Source organism: Mauremys mutica, chromosome 5 (genome assembly GCF_020497125.1).
Source record: "Mauremys mutica isolate MM-2020 ecotype Southern chromosome 5, ASM2049712v1, whole genome shotgun sequence".
NCBI classification, from domain to species: Eukaryota; Metazoa; Chordata; order Testudines; family Geoemydidae; genus Mauremys; species Mauremys mutica.
The window spans coordinates 19,076,682-19,094,763 of NC_059076.1; the positions used below are offsets into that span (position 1 = coordinate 19,076,682).

General features: G+C 43.6%; 1 protein-coding gene across 1 annotated transcript in view; it reads left to right on the forward strand.

Annotated features, from left to right (window-relative positions):
• Positions 1–18,082, forward strand: part of FRAS1 (Fraser extracellular matrix complex subunit 1) — a 312,388-nt gene that overhangs the window by 134,942 nt on the left and 159,364 nt on the right. The window contains exons 4-9 of the mRNA XM_045017440.1: positions 2,640–2,732; positions 6,046–6,205; positions 9,598–9,731; positions 11,697–11,780; positions 12,430–12,531; positions 12,784–12,975. Of these exons, the coding sequence (XP_044873375.1) occupies positions 2,640–2,732; positions 6,046–6,205; positions 9,598–9,731; positions 11,697–11,780; positions 12,430–12,531; positions 12,784–12,975 (765 nt within the window). The remainder of the gene's footprint in view (positions 1–2,639; positions 2,733–6,045; positions 6,206–9,597; positions 9,732–11,696; positions 11,781–12,429; positions 12,532–12,783; positions 12,976–18,082) is intronic.

Consider the following 18,082-nt stretch of genomic DNA (forward strand, 5'->3'; position numbering starts at 1 on the left):
TATGGCATAGAGCAGGGGCTCTCAACCAGGGGTCGGGGCCCACTGGGAGGCCGCGAGCAGGTTTCAGGGGAGCCGCCAGGCAAGCCCAGCATTAGACTCGCTGGGGCCCAGGGCACAAAGCTGAAGTCCCAGCCCATGGGGCTGAAATCTGGGGCCCTGAGCCCTGCCACCCGGGGCTGAAGCTGAAGCCTAAGCAAGGGAGCTTTGAGGGGGCGTGGGGCCCCAGACAATTGCCCTGCTTGCTACCCCCTAACACCAGCCCTGGCTTGTATATGCAGAAAACTAGTTATTGTGGCACAGGTGGGCCGTGGAGTTTTTATAGCGCGTTGGAGGGTAGGGTGGGGCTCCGAAAGAAAAAGGTGGAGAACCCCTGGCAGAGAGAGAGGCAGTCTCTTAAATAGGCAGGTCCCCTTCTCTTTAGGACTGTATCCGTCAAAACCAACGTCTTAAACACTGACAGTGCCCTTCCAAAAGGGCAAGCAGCGCATAGGTCCCCGTCGGGACACCTGTACAGTATTTTCAAGAAGGTGACTTTGGGGCAAAACCCTAAGTCAGGGGTTGGCAACCTCTCTCTCTCTCACTCAGTCACTCTCTCTCTCTCTCTCTCTCTCTCTCTCACACACACACTCACACACACACACTCTCTCTCTCTCTCACACACACACACTCACACACTCACACACACACTCTCTCTCTCTCTCTCTCACACACACACACACTCACACACACACACACACTCTCTCTCTCTCTCTCTCACACACACACACACACACACACTCTCTCTCTCTCTCTCTCACACACACACACACTCACACACACACACTCTCTCTCTCTCTCACACACACACACACACACTCTCTCTCTCTCTCTCTCTCTCTCTCTCTCTCTCTGAAGTAGCTGAGAACATGAAAAGGCAACAAAGAGGGGCCATAACTTAGGGCAGGGATCGGCAACCTTTGGCATGCGGCTTGCCACGGTAAGCCCCCGGCAGGCCGGGCCGGTTTGTTTACCTGCTGTGTCCGCAGGTCCGACCGATTGCGTCTCCCACTGGCCGCAGTTCATTGTCCCAGGCCAATGGGGGCTGCGGGAAGGGGCGGCCAGCACATCCCTCGGCCCGCGCCGCTTCCCACAGCCCCCATTGGCCTGGGACAGTGAACCGCGGCCAGTGGGAGCCACGATCAGGCGAACCTGCGGACGCGGCAAGTAAACAAACCGGCCCGGCCTGCCAGGGTGCTTACCGTGGCAAGCCGCGTGCCAAAGGCTGCCGATCCCTGCCCTAAGTTATGGCCCCTCTTTGTTGCCTTTTCATGTTCTCAGCTACTTCAGTGTGTGTGTGAGAGAGAGGGTGGGGGATTTGCTTGTTTCTGGCTTGTACAAGTAAAACTGTCTGTCTCTGTTTTGTCACTGTGGGCCTAATCATGAGGGATGCCGAGCACCACCCAGAAGGTACCAAGTATCCTCAGATGCTGTTGACATCTGTGAAATCCTTGCCAGGATAAGGTCTCATATCGCATTCCTTTGTGGCATCTGTGCGGCATGCAGCCCGGGTCTGAGATATTTAAAACACACTTGGGAAGACTGGGATGAGAATGCAAAAGCTGCTGTGCACAACCCTTGGAGATGCTCCAGGAATGGAAGCAAAGCACCTCCAGAGCTTTTGCCAACTTTTTTACTAACGTCTTCTGCCCTTAGTGCGACACAATAGCATGAACACACATGCCTGTTGGTTTCGTCTGTTACCTTACTGCTGCACAGAGTGTGGCAGCCAAACTATGCACTATGCCTCTGGGAGCACTGAGAGGGGCAATATCAAATCTCACCAGGCAATATAATAAAGATGGTCAATATTTTTCAAATTTTGAAAATGTCACATTTTGGAACTTGAACAAAAATTGGAGATTTAAAAACACAACAAAAAAAGAAATCGATACTCAGTTAATTCCTTTTCCTTTTTTCCCAACTAGCTCTAATTAGAAAGGAAGACACTGTTTCCACGTATGATAATTTTTTAAAAGTAATAATTTAAACTTTAAAACAAAAGAACAAGTTTCCCCGAGATCACTTATGGGTTAATCTTTTTATTATTATTATTATTATTATTATTTATTATTTTGCCTTGTTGAGAGAGTCAGTTTTCCCCAATCATTTTCCTGTCTGTCACTGAAACAGCTGGTGTCAGGGAGTTAATGAAGAATGAGTCATACTCCAAAGGATTGTTTATGGCAGTGGTTCTCAAACTTTTGTACTGGTGACCCCTTTCACACAGCAAGTCTCTGAGTATGACCCCCACCAATAAATTAAAAATACTTTTAAATATATTTAACGCCATTATAAATGCTGGAGGCAAAGCGGGGTTTGGGGTGGAGGCTGACAGCTCACGACCCCCCCATGACCCCCTGAGGGGTCCCGACCCCCCAGTTTGAGAACCCCGGCTTTATGGTGGGTGTGTGTGTATTTTCCTGTGCATATCTTGGGCATAAGAATGAATTCAGCATCCCAAAGCAATGCAACAGCTCTTCACAGGGAAGTCCTTGATTAGTAGCATTGCTTTTAAAACTGAGAGGGCCAAGTGCAACAAGAACCCCCCTCGAGTCACCCCTCCCACCTGTACTGCTCACAGGGCTCTTGTATTTGTTCAGGGGGAAGTGCTGCGGATAGCCCCCAATACGTGCTGCCCTGAGTGCGCCTCAGGAACTGAAGGAGTTTGCCAGCATGAAGGCCAAACCCATGTGGTAAGTGCGGTTAAGTATCCATTGGCATTAACATTATTTTCCTTTTCTTAGCTCTCTGATTGTCCATCTAAATTCAGGGGTGGCAGCTTTTGCCCGTGGCTGGTCAGGTGCTTCAAAAAACATCTCCTACACTTGACGCAGTTGTCAAGCAAAGAACCTCCCCACCAAGGTCACACCGTGCTCAGTCCTGACCTTCACTCTGGTTTCTTTACCCCTTGAGGGACTGGAAAGCAGACAGCTTTTCCCAGCGGAGAGACCCCAGCGGATGTGTACTGGTCCTGCACCTCTAACCCCTGCAGCTCCTGGTGGATTGGTGGGTGTTTGGAGCAATCTTCATCTCTGGGGCTACTCTAAACTTCTCCAGGGGCCACCCCCAGGAGCAGAGTGAAGGAAATGCCTCCTTCTGTCCCAGCTGTGCCCACCGGGAATAACTGCGGATTGAGGCCACTGCAGAGTAGACATTGTACAAAACCACGTTGGAGGTGTGGCTTAGGAACGTGGCTGACAAGTATGTTTATGAAGAGCCCAGCACATTGGGACCACATATCGTTCTCTAGCTGCAGGGATGTGTAATGATGACCTCCACTTTTTATAGTGCATTTCAGGAGTGAGATTGCTCAGCAGTCTTTTTCTGAAAGTGTGTATCCAGGCCATTATAAACGTGATAAAGGAATCACCTCGTTAGTGACAAGAGACCTACCCCTTGAAGCCCTTACCCGCTTTACCAGTTCTTACTCGAGCAAAACCGTCAGTGGGATTTCCCTATATAAAGTATTGAGTAAGTAAGGAGGGGGTACGGAGTACAGGATTTGGCTCATTGGTAATGAGAAGCCCTTTTATGTAGCAGCAGATCCTCAGAATCTCTACACTGTACGCCAGTTCTGCACACCGCACTGAAACCCAACTGGTTAATTTTTTTCCCCAAGCAAACCACTCTTTGCAGATCCTGTCTAGGGAAGACGTTGCCTGGCTGGCACGTCGTTCTCTAGTTAAGTCAAGCTAAGCTCAGTTCTTTGAGCGTGGTCCTTGCGAATATCAGCAAAACATTTAATTCATCTACTTGGCCAATATTAGGGCTGATTCGGACTCCACAATGCATATGCTTATGACACGCGGGAACCGGGTCAGTGGAATTTTAGGCTCTTTCATACATGAAAGGTATCTCTTCAAATGAACTTTTGGGCAGATAACCAAGATGAAAAAATGGAGTGCTGCTGCCAACCAGGTCATGGAGAGAAGCCTTCATGTATTCACTAAAGAATGCTGGAATGTCCTCTCGCGGCTGCCTTTTCAATACAGCACTCTGTGGAAGGCAGCAAAAGGCACCATTAATCGCTGTTCCCCCCTCTCCCATTATAATTTCTCCCGCCATCAGATAATGGCCATAGGGGGAGTTTTGTTTGCTACAGTTCATGCAAAGGGAAAGCACCAGTTCACAATAGCCTGGCCTGTTTGGCTCAGAAGGGTGGAGAGTCTGGTGCATTCATTCATTCATTTAGCTGTGCTCTGCAGTTAAATGAGACAAGATAGTATTGTTGGGAGAAGAACTGAGTATTGAACTGTGCACGTTTGCCTTCTTCAAAGTGGAGGCTATAATTACCATCAGAAACTTGCATTGTTAGATACTGTCCTCTGCCATGAGACTGGTGTACACTTCTGTAACTCTGACCTATGCAAACACAGGCTCCAGGAGGGCCAATCCACCTCGGTAGTCATACAGGCCACAGCAGAAGGAACAAGTGTCCCATGTGATTAAAAAAACAACTGAGGTTCAGAGATGGTACTTATTGACAGATGTCCAATAACAGGCAGAAATGCTCTGAAAAGAGAATTCAGAAGAAGGATGGTTTAGTGGTTATGGCACTAGCCTGGGATTTGGACAATCTGGGTTCAATTCCTGGCTCAGCTGTAGATTTCCTGGGTGAGCTTGGGCAGGTCACTTAGCCTCTCTGTGCCTCAATTTCCCATCTGTACAATGGGGATAATAGCACATCCCTACCGCACAGGGTGTTGAGAGGATAAATACGTTGTGAAGTGTTCAGATACCATGGTAACAGGAGTCATATAAGTACCATAGATAAGTTGTTGGCTCTTCCCTCTGTCTTACTGAAGTGTTTTACTAATTGGCTGCAGTAATTTGCAGTTGTTTTTGGCTCCTATTATGTTTTATTTTCATGTGTTTTGTTTTTTTAATGGGAGAGATGTAACCATAGCTGCTGGAGTTGGTGCCTGCTGATTGCTGTCATATGACTGTGGTATAACCACTGGTATGCTTGACTCACCTCGCATAGACCGGGAAATAAAGATCAGCCTCATATCAGTATTCTCATGTGTCTCATCCTTACTATAGAGCCGGCTGCATATTTAGGAAGTGTTCATAGTCTAAGGGTACAGCCTAACGGCTGGAGCAGATTACATAAGGGAAGATGATTATCTTTCTGTCAACGAGCCAGGCAAATGCTTTATGTCTTCATCATTATTTTAGAAACATCTAGCCAGCAGAACTGTCCCCAGTAATCACCCCAGGAAAGAAAAGCTTACGCTGCAGCTGACAGCAGGTTTTTTCCATGCCCAACTTCCATGTTGCGTGTTGCACATAAATTAAAATTCTGCATTTCCCGTTTCAAACAATATCACAGCTTATATCCTTGCCTTCTGTGAGTGGTGATGCATGTGCTGTTGTACCTAATAGAGTCTTCTAAGATGGCTTTGTGCTCGATAATGATCCTGAGGAAAGATGATTCTGTATATTGTGTTGGAGCATACTGCAAAAAGCAGTGTGTTCCTTACTGGGCCAAACCCTTCTCCTGAGAGCAGATCCAGGGTAGTAAGGGAAGCAGGATTTGTCTTGTTGTGAGGTACACTGTAGTTTGTAGTTTAAGCTTATGAGGACAGATATTGTCCTTGGATGTGTGTAGGTCCTACTGAACATTTTAATGGGACCCAGGTACAGACTGAACAGCTGCAGGGTTGTGTCCGGTCTAGACATGGCAGCCCATCACACAGGCAGTCGTGGGTGGGGAGAATGTATCCATTAGATGTAGGTCCTTTGGCCGAGGTTATGCTGTGTCTACGCCACCAGGGGGACCCTCTCAATTGGAGTGATCCCAACATGACTGCTATGCCCCTGTTGGGACTACTTGTCCCCATGTTGCAGGGAACAGTGGGTGCACTGCAGCCTGGAGTCTGGTCCATGAGTTACAGAGCCTGGGGATGTTTGCAGAAGAGGGAAGTTAGGCACTGGTGCGGGAGCAAGGATTATTTCCAGGCTTATTGGCTATTAAACATTTCCCGTGTTGTTTTTCCATTGCAGCATGGCACGGAATGGACAAGCTCTGCATGCACGGCGTGCTCCTGTGCCAATGGGAAGGTTAGCTGCACCCCCAAGTCCTGCCCACCCCTTTCTTGTGGCAGAGGGGAGCTGGAGTACGTCGCTCAAGGAGAGTGCTGTCCCAAATGCGTGGGCACTGGTGGTGAGTATTTCGAAAGGGGCACCCCACGCAGCGAATTTGGCCTTAGTTAAGTGGCCCCAAGGAGTGGGGTCAACGTTGCTGCTCTGCACATTGGTTTAGTGGTCAGGTGAGACCATCTCTTCATTCCTCAAATCAATTAAGAGTATTTTTCCCCTTTGCTTTGAAACCATCTTCTTCAAGCTCTCCTGTGCAGTATCCTGCCCAGACACACATCGGGGTATGGAACTTCTCCGGATTCTCTTTTCACGCTGCTCATTTTGGCTCTTGTAGATAAAGGCTGACATTTCCAAAGCTGCCTAAGGGATTTGGAGGTGCAGATCCCGTTAAAATTAAATGGGAATTGGGCATCCGACTCACATAGGTGTCTTTGAAATCTCAGCCTTAATCTAAAGGCAAAATCTCTTAAAGGCTGGTGAAATTATTGATTTTTTTCCCCCTCTGATAAATCAGGCCTTTAACGTTTTGAGAAACACATAGTCTTATTTAAACCACATGCACAAAAATAATTCAAAAAACTTCATTTAAACCCACAGATGCTTCAGATTTTATACTTGCTTTTGAAACTGTGCACTTATCCATCCTTTAGGGCCTACAGACTATATTCAGCCCTCCTTAAGAGGGGGGAACCTCTTAGACGCTACTGGAATTCACTAGAGTTGCAGCTGCTTACACCAGGGCTGAAACTAGCACGAGTCATATTGTTTGCAGTATCTTAGCCACACGATATTAGTTGTGATATGCAGGCTGAACAGACTCAAGTGTTGGACTAGTAAAAAATGTAGAAATAGTGTGAGTGAAACGTCAGTGGCCCTAGGCCGTACGGCACATCTTCATAGCAGTGTCCACACTATTCAAATTTGTCTTGTCAAACAAACCTGACTTCAGTTTTTCATGAGATTACAAGTTGAGTTGGTTAAGGATGTTATGCTGTTACCTTTGAGTTTTGTAAGGCATTTGACTTCATGCTGCATGCGGGGCTGTCCCTAGCAGGGTGCGGAAGTGAGGGATTTGTCTCTTCCGGAACCGACCACGCTGGCCAATCACACTGGCTGGCGGGGTTCCCCCAAAGCTGGGGGGCCCGGAGTGGAAGTGATGGATTCACCTCTTCCAGGACTGACCGTGCTGGCCAATCGTTCCGGCCTGTGTGCCCCCCCAAAGCATGGGGCCCGGAGCAGTTGCCCCAATTTGCCCTACGCAAGGGATGGCTCTGGCTGCATATCTCTGTAAAAAAAAATAGTTCTGTACAATAGCAATAAAGAACACATTGAATAGATTGAGAACTGGCTAAGTGAGAGATCTCAAAACCTGGTTATTAATGGGAATCCTCATCAAATGGGGGTGTTTCTAGTGAGGTTTTTTCAGGATTGAACATTTTTATTAGTGATCTGGATGTAAATTTAGAATCACTGCTGATCAAATTTGCAGATCCTAAAAGATTGGTGGAGTGATAAGTAATGGTGAGGACAGGGCATTTGTACGGGGTGATCTGGATCACTTGGTAAACTGGGTCCTTTCAGAGAAAATGAGTTTTAATACATCTAAATGCTAGGTTATACATCTAGAAACAAAGAATGCAGGCCATTTGTATCAACTGGACTATATTCTAGAAAGTAGTGACCCTGAAAAAGGATTTAGGGGTCAGAGTGGACAAACAGCTCAACATGAGCTCTCAGCGTGATACTATGGTTAAAGGGCTAATGTGATCCTCAACCGTATGAACGAGAGTAGTGAGTAGGAACAGAGCAGTGATTTAACCTCGGAATATGGCATTGGTGAAACTGCTACTGGAATACTGCATCAAGTTCTGGTGTCAACATTTTAAAAAGGATGTTGAAAAATTGGGGAGGATGCAGAAAAGAGCCACAGAAATGATTCAAGGGTTGGAGGAAATGCCTTACAGCGAGAAATTTAAAGCTCTCAATCTGTTTATCTTATCATCAAGAAGATTGAGAAGTGACTTGAATACAGGTTGTAAGTACCTTCACGGGGAGAAAGTAACGGGTACTCATGGGCTCTGTAGTTTAGCAAATAAAGACATAACAAGAAGCAATGGCTGAAATATAAAGCCAGACAAATTCAAATTAGAAATAAGATACACATTTTTAACAGTGACGATGATTAATCAGTGGAACAAACTACCAGGGGAAGTGGTGGATTCTCCATCTCTTGATGTCTTAGAGTCAAGACTGTTTACCTTTCTGGAAGATAGGCTTTAGTCAGACACAAATTATTGAGTTTAATGTGGGGGTAACATGATGAATTTAATGGCCTTGGATATTCAGGAGGTAAGATTACATCATCTACTGGTTCCTTTCTGGCCTTAAACTCTATGATCTATCCTGAATTTACTTCACAGTGAATATAGGTACCGCCTGTAGTTTGTAACCTCATATACAGATGTCAGAACCCAGAAGTAGATCTCAAAGCATGTCAGGACAATTTCAGGAGGAAGTATCCTGGTTGATGCATTTCTTCAGTACTGAGATATCTCTTCTGCTTTTATTGGTTTAAATCTCAGACGTAACTTTGGACTCTTACTATAATCCTTGGCCTTTCTGCTGAGGCTGTCAGCATCAATTAGGTCATTTGTCCATGGGTAATTAGATTGAGACCATCAGTTTACTGAGGCAAAGATCATGCTTTCTTTTGTGTTTATAAAGCATCTCATACATCGTGGACACTTCCAGAAACAAATAGATAATTAATAATAATTTCACACAGGACAATGAATTAGTGCAGTGGTTTTTTTTAATATTGCAATTATTCTGGGTCATCTTCATGGAGATGGCTCTTATAAAGTTCTTCCTTGCAGATGCTAATCAGTAGATGAGTCATACATCTGCAGTCTTTTTTATATGATTGTGAATGTCCATAAAGTCATCACACATGTGGAATTGTGCTGGTAGAACGTGAGAAACCAGAAAAAAATGTGTACAGGTGAACGCTTTGCAGCCAAATGGAGTTAGTAAGTAAAGTCATAGTCTGATGCTACCTCTGGGCCTTCCAAGGGGCAGAAGTTCCTGGAGTGTAGGGGATGGATCTGAGATTAAAGGAGTTGGATGAGGAGAGGGAATTAAAGAAAACATGAAAATGGAAACACAGAATGGCTCACAGAGCATGTGGGCAAGACTCACCAGCCAGACACCTGGGAAAGAATTCTCTGTAGCAACTCAGAGCTCTCCCCATCGAGCGCCCCATCACCGGCCGTTGGAGATATTTGCTGCTAGCAGTCTCAGATCAGCTACATGCCATTGTAGGCAGTCTCATCATACCATCCCCTCCATAAACTTAGCAAGCTTCGGCTTGAAGCCAGTTTGGTTTTTTGCCCCCCTGCTCCCCTTGAAAGGCTGTTCCAGAACTTCACTCCTCTCATGGTCTTAATTGTCTCTTAGAGTCCTGCTCCTTTGACGGCCAAATGTTTCGGGATGGCGAGGAGTGGCACCTCAGCCAGTGCTCCAAATGTGTCTGCAGGAATGGGGCAACTCAATGCTTCACAGCCGAATGTCAGCCAGTGTTGTGCAGCGAGGTAAGAACTGTTCTATCAATGGTCTGTGCAATTTATTAGCTTTTCCTTTCCATGGGTAACTTGCATTTCTCAAAAGAACGTATTTGCTGGCAGGCTAAAGGAAAAATGATTCAGAGAAGAGGCTTTTGAAAATCATGTAAAAGTGTACACTCCACTTAAATAAAAGCCCCCCAAACCTCCAACCATGTCCATTAGAGACTATTACAGACTAATATATTATAACCTCCAACCATATTACAGACTAATATATTGTAAACACCAGCTGTGCCTTCTGTTTTGTAATTCAGATAATTCCGTAGAGCTGATCAGGAAATATTTTTTGATTCTGTGAACAATTTTGAAAAAAGCAAAGGAGTTTTATTTAAATGTTTCTTCAAAAGTTTTTATTGAAACCTACCAATTTTTGTGGTTGTTGACAAGAACATTCCCAAAATGTTGAAAATGGACATTTCCCACCATAATTTCCTTTTTGATGAAAAAGCAATTTTTTGTACAAAAATGTTTCAAACTAAAAGTTTCAGCCAGCTGTACAATATTACTCCCGAAAGGTGACTGTGTTGTCTACTGGTTATAGCAAATCCTGGGAGCCAGCAATGCTAGGGAGATAACTTGCTCAAGTTCACCCAGCGAGTCAGCACTTTAGCCCAAATTAAAGAATCAGAGCACTTGTGGCTCCCAGTTCTTTGCTTAAGATGACAGTCATTATTCTCTAGCACCTACACAATGATTTTTCACCTTCAAAGTACTGTACGTACGTTAACTAAAAAAATTCCAGTATACTGGGTAATCCAGAAAATCAAAAGCATACTTAGTACTTTATATATTGTAAAATAATTTGATACATTTTATCTTTGGTAGATGACAGGCAAAAATGCCAAAAAAGAGCAAGGTGTCTGGTTGGACTTCTTTTCACTTCCTGGGCTTCCCAACGGTGCTCATGTGCAACCACACTCATCTGCAAAATAAGAAACCAGCTTCCCGGGAGTTCGCATTGTTCTGCTTTACTGTAGTTCTCGAGATGCTGTAATTTTCCTGATTTTTGTTTCCCCGTCAAGCACATTCCAGTCGCAGATCCGGAATTGTGTCTCCCTTGGTGTGTGGTGAAGCAGGTTCCCACCTTAGAACTGCGAAAATAAAGCACCCATCATAAAGCTTTTTCTTTTAGTGCTTGCTCACCTATGTGTTGTGGGACCAGGTGTTCATGTAATTAACACCGGCTCCTGTTTGAAAAAAGCCCAGCTGTTCCTCTGAATACTAATCCCTTCATGCTTCATACTGAGATGTGTAATTAATATTACGAGATTAAGTGGTGTTGGTTAAAGCAAATGAAAGCAAAATTTCTAAATGTTTAGAATTTTTCCTCTTAAATGTACTTAAGTTATCCCTTGATTGATTGCACTAATGTTTAATCAGTGAGTCATTAAAACTTAATTAATAGAAACTGGAACCAGAACATTGTTGCCATGACGTATCTGAGACTAATCAGCTAGAAGCATCCAATTTAATGTACCAAAAATCCCCTTTAGCTAATTCTGATAATGTTCCGTAGATTTCCTAACAAGGTGCCCTAATGGAAAGCGCATTAGCCGTAATTGCAAGAATCCCAGACTGCTCACTATAACTATCATTTTTTCAGTGCTCTGTGCTTGTGTATTTATACCTATCTTGCCTGGTCCAGGCTTCCCACAGCACATAGGAACAGGTAGTTTCTCTCCTGCTATGTCAGGCAGAATGGCAAGATGTAGTATCTTTGTGCTTGGCTTTCTACTTTTACAGCAGAATGCAAAGCTGACCCCCAATTCTTACCCTATTCATGGCTATGGTGGCCGGTGGTTATCACATAGATATAAATGTCTTTTGCAGGAGTTGCAGGTGTAGGCTACTGGGCTGCATATTTAATTTTCAAACCATTATTCTGCTCGTCTCTCTTTTTTTAAGTAAAGTTTTCTGTTTTTTAATCTTTAGGATGAAGTTATGGCTGTGTCTCCTGGAAAATGTTGCCCAGAGTGCATTCCAAAACCCTGTTCCATATCTGGAAAAGTGTATGAGGTAACCTTTGATGAACCACACCAAAACCCAACATGACATGAATTCTGGCACATCTCTATTTTTCCCCTCCCTAACAACTGACTTTCTGCCAGCATTAATAACTTGGTACAATGGCTGTATTTTTTAATTTCCTGGGAAGCTAAAAGAGTTGAAAGGAATTAGAAATATAAAGGAATTTGCTGGCAAGCTGCAGCCAGGTTCACGGGATAAATTAGATAAGGTACTTACTGTTCACACATCATTTTTTTTTAAGTGGGAAAACAAATCATTGATGAAAGTCACTATATCCATAGCTTTCAATGTACCCCCCTGGAATATATTTAGTATTATTCAGTCATGTCTACAAAAGGGAAATGTAGTATTAGCACTAACTACGCTCTTAGCAAAGGTGACTGACCCTCTGGCCAACTTTCTTATGAGGAGTATACATTGCGGTATCAGTCTGGGCCTCTTTTCTTTCCTTTATATCTCCTGATCATGGAGCAATATGCAGTTTCTTTTTTTTAAAAATCCCTGTACTTGGATACATGTACATATAAGGAACCCATTGCACTCAAAGGGAAATACATATTCCAGGGGAGAATGTGGTGATGGTTACTGCTTTGTTTTTTAATTTATATATGTATCTATCTGTCTTCTTTCGGGACAGCATGGTGAGCAGTGGAAGAAAAATTCTTGCACTACCTGTGTATGTGACAGAGGGGCAGCAAAGTGTCTTAAACAGGACTGCGCCCCGCGTACCTGTGAGAAGGTAATGCAGCAGTGTACGGCCTCACGCCAAGGCTGCGTGTCTCACTCGCCCCTTTCATAAAGGGCTGAAGAAGGGCTTGAAATAGGGTGACCAGACAGCAAATGTGAAAAATCAGGATGGGGGTGGGGGTGGGGGTAATAGGAGCCTATATAAGAAAAAGCCCCCCAAAATTGGGACTGTCCCTATAAAATCAGGACATCTGGTCACCCTAGCTGGAAAGGTTAGCACTTACTGAGTATTGATGTTTGCTAGGATCAGAACAAAGTGCAGCGTCCTGGGAAATGTTGCGAGGAGTGCGTTTCTTCCAAAGGAAGCTGCTTGTACGAAGGCACCATCAGGTATCACAACGAGATGTGGCATGGCACTCGCTGTGAATTTTGTACGTGTGATGGAGGACAAGTCACTTGTCGGAATGGAGCGTGTGCCAAAGTGGAGTGCGCCGTGGTAAGAAAAGGTTTCTTCTTTAAGAATATAATAGTCAGTTCCTGATTTTCTTTCTTTACTTGCCTCCAAAGCACTTAACGTGGAAGTGATGATCAGTTTGTATGTGCAAGGCAGGCAGGTTTAGCTGTCTTGTGTTGTGCAAGCAGCATGCCTGGGTGAATCGGTGGCTACCTTACTTTTTGATTGTCTCCGGCACTGTCACTATCTACCTGGTAAGAAATGGCTTCAGTAGAGCTTGTGCTGAATTTGGTGCAGAAACCATGGACGAGAGGCAGCCAGTTCTGTTAAAAACTGTGAAGAATTTTGCCCTTGATCTTTGCTAGGCCTAGAAAGCAAGATCTTAGCTAAGGTATTAGCCACTAGACTGAGTGGCCCCCTACCTATTTTCAGACAGCGAGCAGTCAGGGTTTCTGAGAAGGAGATTTGTGATGGACTATACAAATATTTACCTCTTACTTCGAGCTCAGATGATAGTTCATATTATAATTGCCCTGTAAATGGATGCAGAAATGGCATTAGATAGGGTTGATTGGCCCTATTTGCTGTATATAAAAAATGGTTTTTGGATCAACTTTTCTCCACTAGATAAAATTTCTTTCTTTCACTTTTAGTGTCAGTGCTAACCAGTGGGCTCATATCTGCCTCATTCCAACTGGGCTTACAGAGCCAGGGTAATGAAGGGAAGGAATTGTGGCCTTCATGCATATCTCTAGCTCACAGTACTTGACAAGAACACTCCTAGGATGGTAAAATTTATTTAACACCCCTGGATCAAGGCTGTGCCCACAGTCTAGGCCAAAATCTGGGTATGTGCATGGATATAAGGTGAATTGGAGTAAGTCTAATTTAATGGATGTATCAAAAAGTTCGGTTCCGACACAGTGCAAACAAATTTTCATTCCATCAAGAACAGAGATCATGTATCTAGGAATAAAGTTATGTGCTAACTCATGTAACATTATCTCTTTAAATATTAAAAATACATTGTATTTCCCTCTCTTGATCCATTCTTATTGACGTTACAAAGATGAATATTGGACCCAAACTTTTATTGTCAAAGGGAATGCTGCCTTGTTACCTTAAAATGCTTAAATAAAACTACCTACACTACTTCTGAATGTAGTTGGATGGAAAGTCAAGCTTCTCATATAAACAAGACAAGATCAAGGGAATAAGTCTTCTGGATTTGTATCTCATTTACTTAGCTTTCCACACACACACAGCTGTAAAATGAAACGCTTACACTAACGATTATATACCATCATGGCTCAATGTAGAAAATGATTTAGCAGCTCTGTTTGGTGCAGTGCAGACATTCCCATATCTTGAACTCTTACTAGTACCCATGAGAGAAAATCTTGTATTCAGTACAACCTGGGATGTATTACAGTACAACTGAAGATGCTCACCCATACAGATTCATTCATTGGACCATCCAACATTTATGATCACTCTACAGACAAATAATAAGAATGTGGTTTCATAAACAAATATATAAAGTAGCAGATCTAATTTCTATTGACAAATTGGATCCTTTACCTTTCTTGTGGAGGGAATTACCTGTGTTAGAGACAGAATCTGGGTGGTGCTGAGTGCCATTAACACTCATTGAATTCAATGGGCATTAAAAGCACGCTAATCTTGGCAGAATTGGGTTCCATGGAAAACCTCTTCAAACCCGGGTGTCCCAAATCAGGCATCAGAATAAGTAATATTGAAATCAGTGACGCATGGGCATTGGAAAAGACAGGAAATGTGTTTTTTGCATATTGGACAACAATGTTGGTCCTAATGAATAGAAAATTTAAAAAAAAAAAAAGTTTGTTTGAGGACTTGCATCCTATATGACTTCCCAAAAAGGTGAAGCAGCTGTCTGGGATCATTTGTGATAAAATTCCAGCTCAGTAGTACAAGCCATGCATTAATTTACTCCAAGGACGATATGAAATGTCTCATAGAAGAATGTTAAAGCAGGTAGGGTGTCATTTTTTTCCTCTTCTTCTCCAAGTCTTGCAGCTTTGCTGGCAAAAACTGAGATTTTTTTTTTCCTGCCTCAGTAAATCAGAGCTTAATTGAAGCGAGGAGTCTGTGCGGTTTAGCCCTTCATTAAGGGAAAATTAATTTTCTGGTCACATATTCTTGTCTAAATTGTAATGAGGTCACAGATTTAAACATGAATCCTAGGTAGCTCGACCTAGCATGTCAGCATCTGATGGGACTAGAGCTAGGGCTTAATTTAAAAACCCTTTCAAACAAAACCTGCCCAGCAATTGCAGAGTGAATCTGTCTGTGGTAACTCTGAGCAGCCCTCAGGTGAGCTGTGAGTTGCAGCCTTCAAAGGGGCTGCTGGAAATTGTCTGGTAGATGTGGATAGGGTGGTTGCTGAAGTGGATTTGCTCAACCAAAACCACGTTAGCCGTCAGAAGCATCTCATAACCCATCAAGCTAGTTCCCACCGTCCCTTCCATGAAGTGCTGCAGAGACAGCTTTCAGGGACGTTTCTGAAGAGTACAGGTCATGGGTGACTGAAGATGAGACTGAGCCAGACCTGAGAATGAAGTTCCTGTTTCCGCATCATCCCATTTTGGAGACTCTCTCTAAACAGTCCCGTCATAAAGGGAACAATGGGCCAGATCTTGCAAGGTGTTGCGTGACTAACATGCTATCAGCGCGTCTTTGGATTGGTCCTAATGTTATGAAGATAAGGAAGAAATTTAGATCATTTGTATTGCACAGCTTTTTTCCTTTCCTTGCAGGTTGTTGTAGTTACTTTTGCACACCAGTGAAATCTTAAAAGATCTAAAGTACTCTGTGTGTGTGTGTGTGTGTGTGTGTGTGTGTGTGTGTAACCATTTTATTTTCCTCAGTCTGACACTCCCCTCCCCCTTACTCCCTTTCCACATTCTTAATGTTGAATGTAATGAGTAACGCCTCTTAAACAAGAGTGCAAGTGACACAGTTATCTCACGTAGTGCCTCCCACTTCTGAGTCTTGGCAGACCAGGGCTGCCTTTTTGGCAAGGAGAATCATGTCCCATACACATTTCCCCCCCTCATCCTTTGTATAAGTGTCTGTGTGCGTTGGAGGTGGGAAAGTTCACAGTACATACCAGTGACATGGGTCCTTACCATACACCACGGAGTTTTTCAAGAATGGTTTAAATATCTAGACACTTGTAGGAATGCCCAGCGATGGATTAAAGTAAAATGTCTCCCCGATTGCCTGACAACATAGTGCCTCAGCTCACTACAGTCGGTGTCCCTTTCAAAGCATTGGGCCCAGATTGGCCATTCTGGCATAATCTGCCATTGGTAACACTACTGCACTTGTGTATATGTAGCCAAACTGGCAAGCTAAGTGGAACACTGTTCATAGAATCACTACAGTATATTTTACAAATATACTGGGATGCATCCTAAGCTGCTGTAAATAATGGAGTGCATCAATTTACACCAGCTGAGGATCTGGCTCATCGGAACTGTTGACTTTTATGAGCCAGCCAAGGGAAGTAGCCACATGCTTCCGTTGAAGTTAATGGGCGTCGTGGGCAAAATCCCCTGGATGGCTTTGAAAATCTCAGCCACTGTCTAACTCTGTTCTTGCCTCTTGCCCCTTAACTGTGTTTTAATATTGTGAAAATACTAGTGATCGAGCAATGGCTATCCAGCAATCCTGGCAGATATATGGAAACCTTTGAATCCAACAACAGTTCATTTGATTGTGGGAATTCACCAGTTTTCTCTTCACTCTACTCCAGACTTAGGGAGCTGAGGTGTAACCTTCTCTCTGCAGGATAGGTGGCCAGGAGTGTTTCACTGTCACTTCACTCAAGAGCAGCAATCCCTGAGCACAGTGAACCTGGGGACGTAGCCAGCTTTTCCAGTCGTGGGGAGTTTTTGTTAGCTGGAGTTTCTCTCTCTCTCCCTCTCTGTGTGTGTATATGTATGTGTATATATATATATATATATGAACAGTTTAATAACAGAATTTGAAAAGAGGATTCTGCACATATAGAACAACTGCCCCATGACTGGAAGTTCATCAAGGGCCTGATACAAACCCCATTTAAGTCATTGGAAAGAATCCCACTCACTCCAGCAGAGACTGAATCACACTCCGTAGCTAGAATTCTGGTGCATAGAAACAGTATGAGAAAACTGTTCTACTTCACCATAAACAGGGTTTTACTATATCCAAAAGCACTATCCATCTACTAATATTCCCCACTCCACCACAGTATCTGGGCACTTCATACCTATTAATGAATAATCTGCAGAGCTCCCTTAGGAGGTAGGTAAGTACTATCCCAATTTTTACAGCTGCGGAACTGAGATACAGAGAGATTAAAAGGTGCGATTTTCAAAAGCAGCCAGCATTTACCATTGACTTCATGGGCAGCAGCGTTAGTCCAATGCTGTGAGCATTTGAAAATCTCATCCTTGGGCTGGTCCACAAACTAACTTGCACTGAAATAGCTAAATTGGTTGTTAGTTCACTTTTCATTATTTTGGTGCAAGTCTGTGTGGATACTTAGTTTGGAATTAAAATAGCCTATTTTGAGTTAATTTTTATATGTACACCCATTTTTAGGCCCCTTAGCAGTGTCAAGAGGTCTTAATGTAAATGAGAATCAGGCCGAGAGACTCAAAGGCAGAGACAGGAATTGAACCTAGCTCTCCTAAATCTAATCCAGGTTCTTTAAACATAAGACCATCCTTCTTCTCCCTTAAGTGTTTCACTTCCATTCAGACACAACAGACTTTGAGCAGATGGATGGCCCCATTTCCATTTCTTATGGCACAATCATGATCTCAGTTACACTGCTGTAATCACAATATCTCTGTTACATTTGTAACCAAGAATAGAATTTAGATAATATAATGTCTGTTTTAAAATTTACCATGAACATTTTAAAAATTTTTAGCCCTTTCTTTAAGGGAAAAATGGAGCATAGAAAATGAAGCTAGAGAGCTGTGAAAGTTTTCAAGTAAAATCCAAGGAATTTGGAGTGAAAAATGACATTCCACTTTTTATGTATTTTTAGTGGTTTAGTTTGGGGGCTTCTTTTACAGCAGCAAGGGTTAAGGATGATACAGTGGCCTTATCA